This window comes from Chiloscyllium plagiosum, chromosome 5 (genome assembly GCF_004010195.1).
Source record: "Chiloscyllium plagiosum isolate BGI_BamShark_2017 chromosome 5, ASM401019v2, whole genome shotgun sequence".
NCBI lineage: Eukaryota > Metazoa > Chordata > Chondrichthyes > Orectolobiformes > Hemiscylliidae > Chiloscyllium > Chiloscyllium plagiosum.
Window position 1 is genome coordinate 68,300,657 of NC_057714.1, and position 15,065 is coordinate 68,315,721.

At 38.5% G+C, this 15,065-nt stretch overlaps 1 protein-coding gene across 8 annotated transcripts in view; it reads right to left on the reverse strand.

The window, feature by feature from the left end:
• The window catches only part of akap9 (A kinase (PRKA) anchor protein 9), a 261,473-nt gene that overhangs the window by 110,488 nt on the left and 135,920 nt on the right, over positions 1-15,065 (reverse strand). For 7 of the 8 annotated variants that reach the window (XM_043690268.1, XM_043690267.1, XM_043690269.1 and 4 more), the window contains 2 exons: positions 13,495-13,718; positions 7,021-7,259 (listed from right to left, as the gene is read on the reverse strand). In XM_043690268.1, the coding sequence (XP_043546203.1) occupies positions 7,021-7,259; positions 13,495-13,718 (463 nt within the window). The remainder of the gene's footprint in view (positions 1-7,020; positions 7,260-13,494; positions 13,719-15,065) is intronic. The other variant, XM_043690265.1, reaches the window with a different exon arrangement.

Consider the following 15,065-nt stretch of genomic DNA (forward strand, 5'->3'; position numbering starts at 1 on the left):
CACCTTCCTAACCTGCAATCTTCTTCCTGACCTCTCCGCCCCCGCCCCACCCCCACTCCGGCCTAACACCCTCACCTTATCACCCTTACCTTAACCTCCTTCCACCTTCGCATTTCCAACACCCCTCCCCCAAGTCCCTCCTCCCTACCTTTTATCTTAGCCTACTTGGCATACCTTCCTCATTCCTGAAGAGGGCTCATGCCCGAAACGTCGATTCTCCTGCTCCTTGGATGCTACCCTGACCTGCTGCTCTTTTCCAGCAACACATTTTCAGCCCTAGATTCCTCAGCCTGGAGAAACAATCTCAGTGTCTAAACATGTCAAACCCTTTCAGCATCTTCTACATTTCAATGAAATTGCCACTTCAAACCCCTCCAGTAAACTCTTCAGTAAACTAGAATCTTATATGCAAAAGATTTCTCACAGCTTTGCACAAACGATATTCCCTATGAGACGTTTCTCAATACTTGTGAATCATTAGTTATTTTGAACACTGCATCCCAGAAGAATTGTAAATCTCTATATGGTGGTCATCGCAGAATAAGATGGGAATCAAAACAATGTCTGTAACTCAGAACCTACAGGCACTTCAGATCTTTGATTACAAATGCAAAGCTACCCTATATAAAAAAATCATTTTGTTTCTCTTGTCATATGAGATTATCATAGTACGTTGATGCATATTATATAATTAAACTCACCAACAAATACACAATATTTCAAAACATGAAAATACACATTCTTAGCAGCTAAAAATTTCTTCCAGCAACGTCTCTTACAAACTCAACACAGGCAAGATGAGCCAAATGATGTCCCTCTGTAATGTTCAACGGTGTACACTAATAAATGAAACTTCAGGTGAATTTAAAACAGCTCATAAATTCTACTTAAATCTTCAATTCTCTAGCAACCTGTGCATTACAAAAACATGACTGCACTTAAAGTATTCACCACATAATTAGTTTTAATAGGTAATTTAACAAGAGGAGTTTCAAATTCAAATTATACTGTTATATTCTGCAATGTTTATAGTAAGCAAGGAACTAAACGCATGAACATTGCTTAATCTGTACTTTGTAAATGGCCCACATATGACAAAGCTGAAGTGATAAATAAGATATTTCAATATAAAGCTTTGTAATAGCAAACTAAGTTTGCAAACTAACCAAAAGTTGTAAATTTTAATTATCAACTTTTCAGCTTTTCTATTTTTATACAACTTTAGATTAGAATACTTACAGAGTGGGAACAGGCCCTTCGGCCCAACATGTCTACACCGACGCAAAACCCACCCAGACCCATTCCCCTACATTTTATCCCTGCCCCTTACACTACGGGCAATTTAGCATAGTCAATTCACCTAACCTGCACATTTTTGGACTGTGGGAGGAAACCGGAGCACCCGGAGGTAACCCACGCAGACACGGGGAGAATGTGCAAACTCCACACAGTCAGTCGCCTGAGGCAGGAATTGAACCCAGGTCTCTGGCGCTGTGAGGCAGTAGTGCTAACCACTGTGCCACTGTGCCGCCCACTTCGTTCTCCCAGTGTCTGCGTGGGTTTCCTCCGGGTGCTCCGGTTTCCTCCCACAGTCCAAAAGATGTGCAGGGTCAGGTGAATTGGCCATGCTAAATTGCCTGTAGTGTTAGGTAAGGGGTAAATGTAGGGGTATGGGTGGGTTTCGCTTCGGCGGGTCGGTGTGGACTTGTTGGGCCGAAGGGCCTGTTTCCACACTGTAATGTAATCTAAAAACAAACTTTTATGCTGCCATAAATAATTTAAAAACAGCAATGAGAGTAGATGCTTTATGAATAAATTATTTTGGAAAAATAGCAAAATTACAGAACAGAATTGGTCATCTAACCTGTTGCATCTATGCCACCTAGAAAACAGCTTGTCAACCCAATCTCAATTTCCAGTTCTTGATAACTTTCCCTCTCGGCCACGGCACTTCAAGCATATATCCTTATCTTAAATGCATTTATTCTAAATGCAATAAGGATTTGTGTCTCTAGCGCCCTTTCAGGCAGTGACCTCGAGAGCTTTGGTCACCACCCATGGATTTCTTTTTGGAAAATAAATCTTTCATGTATACTCTATGTTCCTCATAGTTTTATGTACCTCAATAAAATCTGTCTCCTCCAATCCAAAGAATACCAACTCTGCCCATTACAATCTATCCTCATAGATTGCAATGGACAGGTGGCATGATGGCTCAGTGGTTAGCACTACTGCCTCACAGCACCTCTGCTTGAATCCAGCCTCTGTGGAGTTTGCACATTCTCTCTGTGTCTGCATGCGTTTGCCTGGTTGCTTCCCCCCACACTCCAAAGATGTGCAGATTAGATGGACTGGCCAAGATAAATTGTCTGCAGTGTCTAGGGATGTGCAGGCTAGGTGGGTTAGCCACGGGGAATGCAGAGTTATAGGAATATTGTGGGGTGTCTGGGTGCGATGCTCTTTGGAGGGTTGGTGTGAACGGGCTGAACGGCCTTTTTCTGCACTGTAGGGATTCTATGAGTATTGTTAAAATTCTTCAGTCTGCAACATCTTTGCAAATCTTGTCATACCGTATAGTGTAATGCAGAGACCAGAACTGTACACACCATCACAGCTGTGGTTGAACTATTGTTTTATATAACTCTAGTGTAATTCAACTTTAACTCTATATTGAGCTATTAATATAAATTCAGACATTTCTTAATTGAACAACTTTGTGGAGTCAACTAGTTCCACAAAATATTACTCCAATATTTTTTTAAAAATTACTTCAGTTTGATTAAAACAGTAACACTGACAATTTTAACCCATTTTACTTGTACTTTAAAATATAAAGGAACAAAATTAAAATAGTCTTAATACTTACTGTGTATGGAGGGGTAGGCAAAGAAATCTGTGAAACTACTCTTAGCAAGTGTCCATCCACATCACTATAATGACCTATCGTAATGTGGACCACTATTGAATTTAGTTCCGTTAAATGTGTTGAAAAAGTAAATGGCCGTGGCAGTGGGATACGTGATTCAACTTCATAAACTTCATCTTCTTCACCTTCTGGCCAAGCAATGTTTAAAGTATCAGAAGTACATCTCTGCTGAATAGACTCCATATCAAGAAGTGTTTAATCCAAATCTTATACATGGGCTTTTATTTACAGTAAAAACTTATTTTACTAATGAGCTCAAGCCTTATCAAAACCATCACCAACCCAATGCAACTTCAAATCAGCTGACACTTTTTGCAAGTCTTCAGCAAAGGTCTATTCAACAGATGATCACAAGTTGAAAGCAGTGAACAGATAGCAAAGAATTGGCAAAATAAGTGAATAAATCACTTTTGTTTAGCTTATGACAGAATGCTTTAGTCAATTCCAAAAACACTTTAGGGAATTAAGATCCATGCTTCAGTTTATGAAACTCATGGATGATGAGTTACATAGTCAGTTGCCATTTCAATAAAGTTCACTGCTGATTTAAAAAAAAATACATCTGCTCCAAGCCAGTGTAACTAAAGAAATCCATCTTATACTCATTCAATGATTATCTGCCTCAGTGTAGCTAAATAGATCACTGGAGTTTGTCCTGTTGCGTACTTCAGTCTTCATATAAAACAGCGTATGGAACGTTGAGATCACACTTCAAAAATGGTTGTTTTCGTAGGAGCACAAGAGCTGTAGTCTGCTTCCTGAACCCGATTATACAATAACTGCTTCCTGGATTTAGATTTTACATGCAGTGCAGGGGAGTGGCCTAATGTTCATACCTCCAAGCAACCTAGCAGGTGTGACTGCAAACAAAGGTCAGTCAACACAGAGCCAGTAAAACAGGATTCAAAATCCACGTCACTGCAAGTGCTAATTGCTGGTGCCAAGAACTTTGCATTTCAATTTCAGAAAGCTTACAAAACTATGTATATTTTTAAAAATACATTCCACAGCTATATATCCAAAATTAGATATCAGTCTTGGCTTGATGCTACAGCATTATTACAATTAGAAAGTTGTGACTTTAAACCTCATTCCAGGATATAAGCATATAATCTTAGTTGAACATTCAGTAACTGCTACACTGTCACAGGCATTGTTTTTTAGTTGAGATGCTAAGACGAGGCGTTGCCTGTCTTTGCATGTCATACTATCTGAACAACAGGTGGGAAGCTCTCCATGTATGTTGGCAATGTTAATTCCTCAATTAACATCACTACATAGACTATCTAGTCATTTATCTCATTGATATTTGAGACTATTCTGTGCAAATTGGCTAACCATATTTCGCCTTGAATATGTGACCGTAATTCAAAGGCTGTCAAAACAACATAATTGAATGTTTTAAAAGCTTGTGAAAGGCTCTATTTAAGTTCTCTTAAAATGTTAATGCTCAGAAGAATTTTTTAAAATTTGTGAAGCACAAATACCTCAAAAACATTTCTCAAGTAAAAAATAGCTAATTTGTAAACAATATTCTCAAAATCCTTCCTTTAGTGGCATAAAAAGCAATCGTTGTCCAAAACGAATTCCATAACTTCAGTAATTCATTGTCAATCAAGCAATAAAGTAATAAAACATATGTACAATTCAATTCAACCACGAGAATTTGATTAATTTAAAGTTTTGTCCCCAAAATAAAGTAACTACTTATACTACAAACAAGTTGTATTTATAGTCCATAAGATTAGATTAGATTACTTAGAGTGTAGAAACAGGTCCTTCAGCCCAAGTCCACACCGATCCTCCGAAAAGCAACCCACCTAGACCCTTCCCCTACATTTACCCCTTCACCTAACACTATGGGCAATTTAACATGGCCAATTCACCTAATCTGCACATCTTTGGACTGTGGGAGGAAACCGGAGTACCCGGAGGAAACCCACGCAGACACGGGGAGAATGTACAAACTCCACACAGGCAGTAGCCAGAGGCGGGAATTGAACCCAGGTCTCTGGCGCTGTGAGGCAGCAGTGCTAACAACTGTGCCACCCCAATAAATAGAGATGCAAGTTCATCAACCTGTTTCTCATTGCACAAATGATGCCAGTCCTGCTGAATATTTCCAGCATTTTCTCTTTGTAGTTAAAGAAAATTTAGAGCAGATGCCCAAAGGTTTGGTTAAACAGGTAGGCTTATATTAAGTACTTTTAATGAGAAGCACTGATTGGACAGCAGTGAAGTTTGGAGAGAGAATTTCAGACGTTATGATTCCAGCAGTTGAAGGCAATGCTATCAATGGATAAAATAAAAATCATTGATGCTTGAGAAAGAGATCTGCATTATTACAGCACTTAACATGACAACTAGATGGCTCAAAAAAAGCTTTATAGCCAATGTACTATAACGTGCCTTTTGAAGTGTAATCACTTTTTTCTTTGTCCATGGGATTTGGGTGTCATTGACTAGTCAGCATTATTGCCCACTGCTGTTGTCCAGAGGATATTTAAAAGTCAACCACTATGAAATAGGCCTGGAATCCCAAGTAGGCCATACCAGGTAAGAATGGAAGATTTGCTTCCCTAAAATACATCAATGGGTTTTTATAATGTGGTTACATGGTTGTCATTAAACCAAGATTCAGTGCACCCTTGACCTTTCTGGGCTTCCAACACTCAGATTTGTATATTATGCGGATCATGAAGCTTCATGCATTCTTTTTATTAACATGTATATCAAATAGTTAGGTGACTACTATTGCAGTCATTGATTGGCACAGACTCAATAATCCAAAGAGCTTTTTCCTTAGACTTGTATGACTCTAAATTTTATACTCTCCTTGTAAATTTTACCTATTTATAGATCATCGTAAAAGCTAAGACCTTTTAACATGTTACAGACTTCTCCAATCATATATTTTAGTGCTAGTTTTATTTCTGCTTCCAGTACAAGGTTAAATAAGTAAGTTAACAACAAGCATCATTCTCTCAACTCAACTCTTGATATAAGTCATGTTTCGTATCTAGTGTCAAATGTAGTTATTGGTTTAAAAGTTTTATTGCTGCCACTATCAGATGACAACATGAAAGTAAAATCAAATCAACCTCTATTTAGATAGTACTTTTAATTATGGTAAGTACTCCACATTGCAAAAACTGTTGGTGCAATTCCCAGAAGAGTAATTCCAAAGTATAATCAAGTTAACATGAATCAGCATCATAATCAACTTTGATCGTGTGCAAAAGAATATAGATGGGACAGTTAAACACCAAAGAAACTAAAATCAACCATAATTTTGTAACATATGCACTGGTATCTTAACCCAGACCAGTAGGCTGGTTACAGGACATCCAAATCTGGTCTGACTCTCAAAGGCATACTCAGTATCGAGTGTATCCTTTCCTTTATGTACAAGTTTCCATTTGATGGAAGTTAGAATGATAAAGAATTTCTATCAAAGTACAGGAAGAAGCCATTCAGCCCATTGCGTCTGCAAAGGCCCTTCGAACAGCATCCCACCCAGACCCAGCTCCATACCCTATCTCCGTAACCCCAGGGCTAATCCACCTAGCCTACATGCCCCTGGACAATACAGACAATTTATCATGGCCAATCCGCCTAACCTGCACACCTTTGTACTGTGGGAAGAAACCAGAGCACCCAGCAGAAATCCAAATCTGGGAACACAGACAGTCACCTGAGGCTGGAATTGAACCAGAGTCCCCAGCACTATGAGGCAGCAGGCTAATTACTGAGCCACTGCTGCCAAGGATGATGAATGTGCATGCAGATGACCTTTCCAAAGCTACTGTTCCCATCTCTTCATTTCAAAAAAAATGTTGAGAGGTGTGATCACTGAAGATCGTTGGGCCTTAGTATGGTGTAATTCAATGGACAGGATGCTGGAGTGAACCTTTAGAGGAACCTTGCTGTGGTGAAAATAGAGGGGTACTTTAGTACAATTCCATGAAATTCCATGAAATGCACCTTCCAAATGATGGAAGCCCTAGGTAGGTGACTGAGCAAGTGGGTGAGAGTAGAAAGTTGTTAATTAGGAAAACAAACCTCAATTCAAACTTATATAGAAAATATGTTACCTGATGGGTAGTTTCACTGATAGCTTCCAGCAACTTTTCCAAAGCAGCTTGCAGACGAGCGCCCACATTTAGTACAAGCTCTTCAGTCTCAGGATCCAGTTCTCCACTGCTGAAAATGCTTTCTGTGAAATGGTGAGACAGCTCCAGCCCTCCATCTGGAGCTCCAGCCATTCCTCCTGGCCAGATACTACTATCATCCCCTGCTGTGTCATGTCCATGATAGGAATGTAACTGCTCTTCTGAGGATTAAACAAAAAGTCTATAAATCGCGCTTTGCTCACTGAACACAAGACCATTTCACAATAATAGTTATGAAAGCATTCAGAGCTTTAGTTCAAACATACTGGTCCAGATTTTGCATCATTAAATATTTTGAAATTGCCTGCATTCACAGCCATTACTTCTTTGAAATCGACAGCAATTTTTGGAAATCCAAAGTCTACTGCCAGCGATTCTATACCTCTTCAAAAAGTCCCACTTTAGGAATTCCCTAAATCCGTATACAATTTAGAGGTTACTGAGCTAACTTTACTCTTTTACCCAACTAATATCACTGTAATGATCTTTGAAGAAGTTACACATTAGTGAATGATGGGTACCTGGGTTTTTAATGACACATTAAGTTCACAATTATTATTGAATAACTCCTCTAGCTCTGTAGAAAGTGTCAAAGTTTTCCATTATGCTTCAAAAATTCCATATTTTAATAATTGTTTTATAAACCTAATACATCCCTGAAGATGGTAAGACAGGTTAATAGGGTAATTAAGGCAGCATGTGGGATGGTTGCCTTTATCAGTTGTGGCATAGATTATAAGAGCAGGGAGGCTATGTTGGAGCAATACATAAATTTGATTCGGCCACAGCTGAAGTACTGGTGCAATTACGGTCAGCATACTATAGGAACAATGTCATTGCACTGGATGGGTTGCAAAGGAAATTCACCAGGCTAGTGTTTGGGATAAAGCATTTCAGTTATGAAAAGAAACTGAATAAGCTCTGGATGTTTTCTTTGGAGCAGATTGAGGGGAGGCCTGATAGAGGTATATTAGATTATGAGGGGCATAGACATGTTGGATAGGAAGCATTTCCCTTAGTTGAGGAATCAATAACATGGGGCTATAATTTTGAAGAGAAATACAGGAGGTTTAGATGATTTGAAAAAAAAACTTTCGACCTAGAGAGTGGTGGGGGTGTGAAATGGACTGCCTGGGAAACATCACAGCCTTTAAAAAGTACTTGGGATGGACACTTGAAGTGTCACAACATGCAAGATTAAGGACCTAGTATAAGTACTGGTGTATTTTTGTTGGTAGAGACTCAGTTGTCCAAAGAGCCTGTTCTGTACTTTATGGTTCTATGCAACATTTTTGATATTTCATGCATTTTTAATATGCATATGAGTCATTTATTTCACTCTGTAAAATGTCATTGATAATACATTTTATTTCATGGTGCTCTGTCTGAGAGAACACTTTGAAGTGATTGGCTACATATCCAAATGCCATCACAGCTTTTGGACCCTTGCACCTGGAGACAACACATCCCCACATCCAATGCCACAAATCACTATAAATCTGTGCACCTGATCCTTCTGGATCAATTGCAAACAGTCATTTCACTGCTGATTGTAAAATTAGGGGCATTTCAGTAACAATATCAGTACGTATGCTGTCTACTAGCCATCAAAAACTTTCTAAAAATAAATGTTCTTTCTAACATTTTGAATTAAGATTACTTAAGAATTTTATTAAACTACATAGAGAACACATTTTAAGCCTGCTTAAAAATACATAGAACAGTAGCTTTGGTAATGAAAACAAAAACACAACTTATGGCATTTTGGGCTTAAATTTTCAGACGTCTAGAAGGTTAAGAGATAAACAAACATTTTAGTAATTCTGGGAAAAAATATGCAAGAAATATAATAGTGATACACCAGTGGAGTGAGTCAATCAAATAATCATTCAGCACAGAAAACTTTGGGTTTACTATGCTAAGACAGCTGTTTGAAAGGAACATGTCTTACTCACTGGTACTTCCCACATAACTTAAAATCCTTGTAAGGCAGAGAGTGTGTTGCTGGAAAAGCACAGCAGGTCAAGCAGCATCCGAGAAACAGGTAAATAGACATTTTGGGCTGGAGCCTTTCGCCAGAAACGTTGATTCTCCTGCTCCTCGGATGCTGCCTGACCTGCAGTGCTTTTCCAGTACCACACACTCAACTCTGATGTCCAGCAGCTGCAGACCTCATTGTCTCCCTACAAGGATTTTAAACCTATTTATTGATGAACCAACTATTTTATATAACAAGAAGAGAAACATATACAATGTCTTTGGGGAAAAAACAACTATTACTCTACATTGACTATTGTTTAATTGATTTCAAAGGCAGTTGAAGAGGCTTTGTACCAGAGACAAACAAAATGAATGAGCATGACTTTAAGCTAACCACGCAACATGAATCACTAATTGAATGAGAAGTCAGGGACAGAGTGATAACAAAAAGGAATATTTTTGATTCATGGAATGTAACAAGGAGTTATGATTTGTATGGGCTTTAGCTTTCCATATGTATTAATAACAGTTAAAGAAATTCTGAGTCACGTATTTAAATTAATAGGTATAGTTAAATTGCCTGGCTGGAAGTAGGTAGCTAGAACATTGTCAAAAAATGCAAAAGTGAGCAAAACTCCACCAGAATGCAAATTCTACAAGGGGAATTGTTTGTCATTTATATAAATGATTTGGATGAGAATACAGGAAGCATAGTTAATAAGCTTAAGGATGACACCAAAAATTCGTGGTATAGTAGACAATGAAGAAGGGTATCTAAGATTACAAAGGAATCATGATCAATTGGGACAATGGGCCGAGGAATGGCAAATGGAGCTTAATTTAAATAAATATGAGGTGTTGCATTTTGGTTAATCAAACAAGGACAGGAATTATACAGTTAATGGTATAGCCCTGTGAAGTGTTGTCGAACAGAGGGATCTAAGAGGTTAGGTACATAACTCCTTGAAAGTGGTGTCACAGATAGACAGGATGCATAATTGCCTTTCTTGCTTAGATCATTGAGTATAGGAGTTGGGATGTTATTTTGTGGTTGGACAGGATGTTGGCAAGGCCACTTCTGGAGTATTATGTACAGTTCTAGTCACCCTGCTATAGGACAGATATTATTAAGTTAGAGAGGACACAGAAAAGATTTAGAAGAATGTTACTAGGACCTGAGGATTTGAGTGGTAAGGAGAGCCTGGGACTTTTTTCACTGGAGTGGAGGAGGTTGAAGAATAGATTATAGAGGTTTGTAAAACCATAAGGGTATAGAGAAGGTGAATAGCAAAGGCCTTTTCCCTGCGATAAGTAAGTTCAAAACTGGAGGGGATAATTTTAAGGTGAGAGGAGAAAGATTTAAAAGGGACCTTAGGGGCAACTGTTTCATACAGAGGATAGTTCATTTGAGTAATGAACCACCAGAGGGAGTGGTAGATTCAGGTACAGTTACAATATTTAAAAGACATTTGGATAGGTACATGAATAGAAAACGTTTAGAAGGATATGGAGCAAACACAGGCAAATGGGACTAGTTTACTTTGGGAAACTTGGTCGACATGAACGCATTAGACCAGAGGGTATGTTTCTATACTGTATGATTCTATTACTCTAAGTATAAAATTATCTCCTGTAAATCCAACAAAGATCAATGTGAATATTTTCTGATGAGAAATTAGGAGCTAGAAACAGAATTTAGATACCCATGTACAAAACTAAAAAGCTATTTTTTTTATTAAAATAGGACTGAAAATCACAAGAAAGAAAGTGATCTTCGGTTGTATAGAATCAGACCCCAATCTGCAGCACTGCAATCACTTTTGGAACACTGCACATCAGGAAGGAATTATGGTCTTGGAGAAAATAATGGGGAAATTTAAGAGATGTATATAAGGGCTTGGAAGACAAATCACAATACTGTTGTATTCCATTGAGCATAGAGAATTGCAAGATGATGTAATAGAGATGTTTAAAATAATAAAGTGATTTGATCGAGTGGATATGCGGAACATAAGCTTAACGTTACAGTTGGATCATTCAGGAGTAAGACGCACCTTCTTTGTACAAAGGTTTGTGGAAATTGCATCTCCTAAAGAATGTGGATGGACTGAGTCAATTACAATGTTTATGACTGAATTAGACAGATATTTGTTTGGTCAGGGATATGAAGAAAAGGCAAGTAAATACCAGTTATGATCAAAACTGAAAAGTTCAATGGTGTCTCTTTATTCATGCAATGTTAGTTTCAATTTTCCAGTGCTTTGTTATCATTACTTCCTGCAAGACTGAACTAGGACACTAATTTAAACTAATAGTCAGGAAATTAAAAGCTCTCAAATGTATAAAACAGTAAGTGAATTAATGAAGGTATTAGCCAATGTTAACACAATTCTCCAAGTATGGCATGTTTACAGTGCTTTGAACATACTTTAAACAGACCTAGCAACTCAAACTTAGGCATCCACATGGTGCTGTGGGCCATCAGCAGCAGCAGAATTGTGCCTGACCACAATCTATAACTTTTTGCCTCAGTATAACTCAATCAAACCAGAAGATCAACACTGGTTTGATGAAAAGTGCAGGAGGGCATGCTTCTCAGCACCAGGCATATATAAAATGAAGGTGTCAACTGAGTGAAACAACTATCCAGGACGACCTGCATCCCAAACATTAGAAGCAATATGAAACAGATAGAGCTAAATGATCTCACAACCAACAGTTCTGTTTGAAGCTATGCAGTCCTGTCACAACCAGTCCTGAATAGTGGCAGACCATTAAACAACTCTCAGGTGTGGAGGCTCCATAAATATCCTCATCCTTAATGAGTCATAGGGGGTGACAGCACAGAAAAAAGGCCTGTTGACCCACTGAGTCTGCACCTATTAAAAACAACCACCAACTATTTTAATCACATTTTGCAGCATTTGGCATTACAAGTGTACATCGCAAGGGTTTCTGCTTCGACCACCCTTACAGGACGTGAGTTCCAGATTCCCATTATCCTGTGGGTGAGAAACAATTTCCTCATATCCCAACTAAACCTCCTGTTTTCCTATGCTCCCTGTCATTGATCCCTCCACCATGGGGAAAAGTTTCTTTCCAACTAGCCTAAACTATGCCCCTTTTAATTTTATACATCTCAATTCTGGCCCTGCTCAGCTCCTCTACTCCAAAGAAAACAATTCTATTTGAAAACAGCTAATACTCTCTCTTCGTAGCAAAATTATCACCTGGCAATATCCTGGTAAATCAACTCTGTACCCTCTATAGTACAATCATATCTCTCCCATAACACGGTTTGCAGGGCAGGACACAATACTGTGAGAGAACACCATGTCAGTGTAAAGACAAGGCTGAAGTATTTGCATTCATCTACAGCTAGAAGTGCCAAGTGAATGATGCATCACAATCTCCTATCAAGGTCCCCAGCATCCCAGCTGACAGTCTTCAACCAATTCAGATCACATCTCAAGAGACAAGTGAAGATTTGGATACTGTAAAAAGACTATGGGGCCTAATAACATTCAGTACATGAGTACTGAAGTATCCCTCCATAACTAGCTGTGACCTGGACAAACTGCTCCAGTACAGCTATAACACTGGTATCTACCTGACATTTTGGGAATTTACACAGGTGTATTCAATGCACAAAAAGCAAGATGAATCCAACATGACCAATTACTGCCCTGTTAGCATAATGCCAGTCATCAAAGTGATGAAAGGGGCATCAACCCTGCTATCAAATGGAACCTGCAAAGGAATAACCTGCTCAATGATGCAACATTTTTGTTCCACCACGACTTCTAAGCTTCTGACCTTATTATACCCTTCGTCCAAACATGACCCAGAGTGGGAAGTCCAGAGGGGAGTGACTGTCCCTCACACGAAGGCAGTATTCAACAAAACATGGTATCAAGGACCCTTAAAAAAAATCAGGTCAATGAAAATCAGGAGAAAACTCTGTGCACAAAGGCACAGATCAAGACTATCATAGAATTTTCTCTACTTGCTTGGATGCATGCAGCTCTAACAACTTTCAAGAAGCTCGACACCATCCAGAACAAAGCAGGTTCCTTGACTGGTACATAATCCACCACCGTCAACGGTCACTTCCTTCACAGTCAATGTACACTGGCTGCAGTGTATGCCATTTACAAGATGTTAAGCAGTTATTCACCATCAACCATCAACAGCACATTCCAAACGAGTGACTTCTACCATCAAGAAGGACAAGAGCAACCAATGCATTGGAATTCATCAGTTGCAAATTCCCCAAGTCAGACACCAAAAAAAACTTGCTCTTTAATCTAAATTCCAATTACAGTATACCTCACATTCGTCAACATCAGCCATCAACAGTTACTTTTATCTGATGAAATTAGATAATTATAATAATCAGTATCAACATTGACATACCTTCTACAGTTCCAAGGTTCTGTAATCTGAAAGACTGCAGTGCTTCAATAGATTCTTGTGTGTCTTGATCCCATGAAGGTGTTCCCAAAGAAGGCTGTCCCCTAATGGATCTCTCCACAAAAGCGGAAACATGCCTACTTATGGTTTCTTCTGCAGCTGCCGTAGTCTTAACCACTTCTGACAACACTTTCAACAGTCTCTCATTGGTCTTTTTTAAACTATTTCTGTACAAGTAAATGAAACATTAACAAGGGAATGTTTTAATGTACAAGTTTAAACATTGTATAAAGAATAATCAAATATTAATAACACTACCTTTTTTCAAATAGAAATTAAATACAACTTCTTAATTTAACAATTAAAAGTATTGCAATTTCTTATGTCACTTAACCAGAACCAAAAGTACTCAACAGTAAGGTAGGACAAAAACATTCATCACTGTTAAAATGAGGCAAAAAGTTGACCCGTTTCATTTTACACTCATCAGACCTAGGAAGCAAAAACAGGAGCAATATTGCAACATGATCACAGTCAAAGAGGATATCATTTCTGACTTGCATTAAGATGTTTTCATTGCTGTGGCAGAAGTAGAAAACTAATTGGAGAGCTTCAAGAAAGCTGAATATATATCTGGAAGGAGAGATCATGTTCAAAGCTTGGGAGAAAAAAGGGAAGTTGGAGATATAGGGTTTGTTTTCAAGGATGGGAATAGGTAAACAATTCTTTTTCTTGAAGTGGAGAGAGTGATAATAGCAGATTTAAAAGCAAAAGTATCTGAAGAGGGAGATCTGTTTATGGCATCAACAAACATGAGGATGAGGACAAAAGAAATGTTGGATGATCAACAATTTATTAGGACTAAGATCAAGAAGTGGGTCTCATCAAAGGAGGATCTCATAGATACATGTGGTACACATGGCTTTAGCAATTCAAACTAGCAATATTGCTGAATTTCATTGTGTTTATATATTATACCAAAAATGAACTTGAACTACTCTTCAAATTATTCAATAATTAATGCATAATTACTCTAATTTATTATTCTGTTTCACTCTGTGTCAAGTTGTAGCTTTGTAGCAAATAAGTACATTCAAAAAACCTGTCATTTTACTTTAATATTTGTGTTGTCCAAATTCATTATCTCATTTCATACAAACTTTGGACTTAAAGCAACTTTACATAATATTCAATCTGTCAGCTTCAAACCATGCTGACACATGCATTTATGAAGTCAGTTTTTAAAATCCGAGTTTTACTCTCAACTTTAAAAGGAGAAAGTGAGGTCTGCAGATGCTGGAGATCAGAGCTGAAAATGTGTTGCTGGAAAAGTGCAGCAGGTCAGGCAGCATCCAGGGAACAGGAGAATCGACGTTTCGGGCATAAGCCCTTCTTCAGGAATGAGGAAAGTTTGTCCAGCAGGCTGAGATAAAAGGTAGGGAGGAGGGACTTGGGGGAGGGGCATCAGAAATGCGATAGGTGGAAAGAGGTCAAGGTGAGGGTGATAGGTCAGAGGGGGAGGGGGGCGGAGAGGTCAGGAAGAAGATTGCAGGTTAGGAAGGCGGTGCTGAATT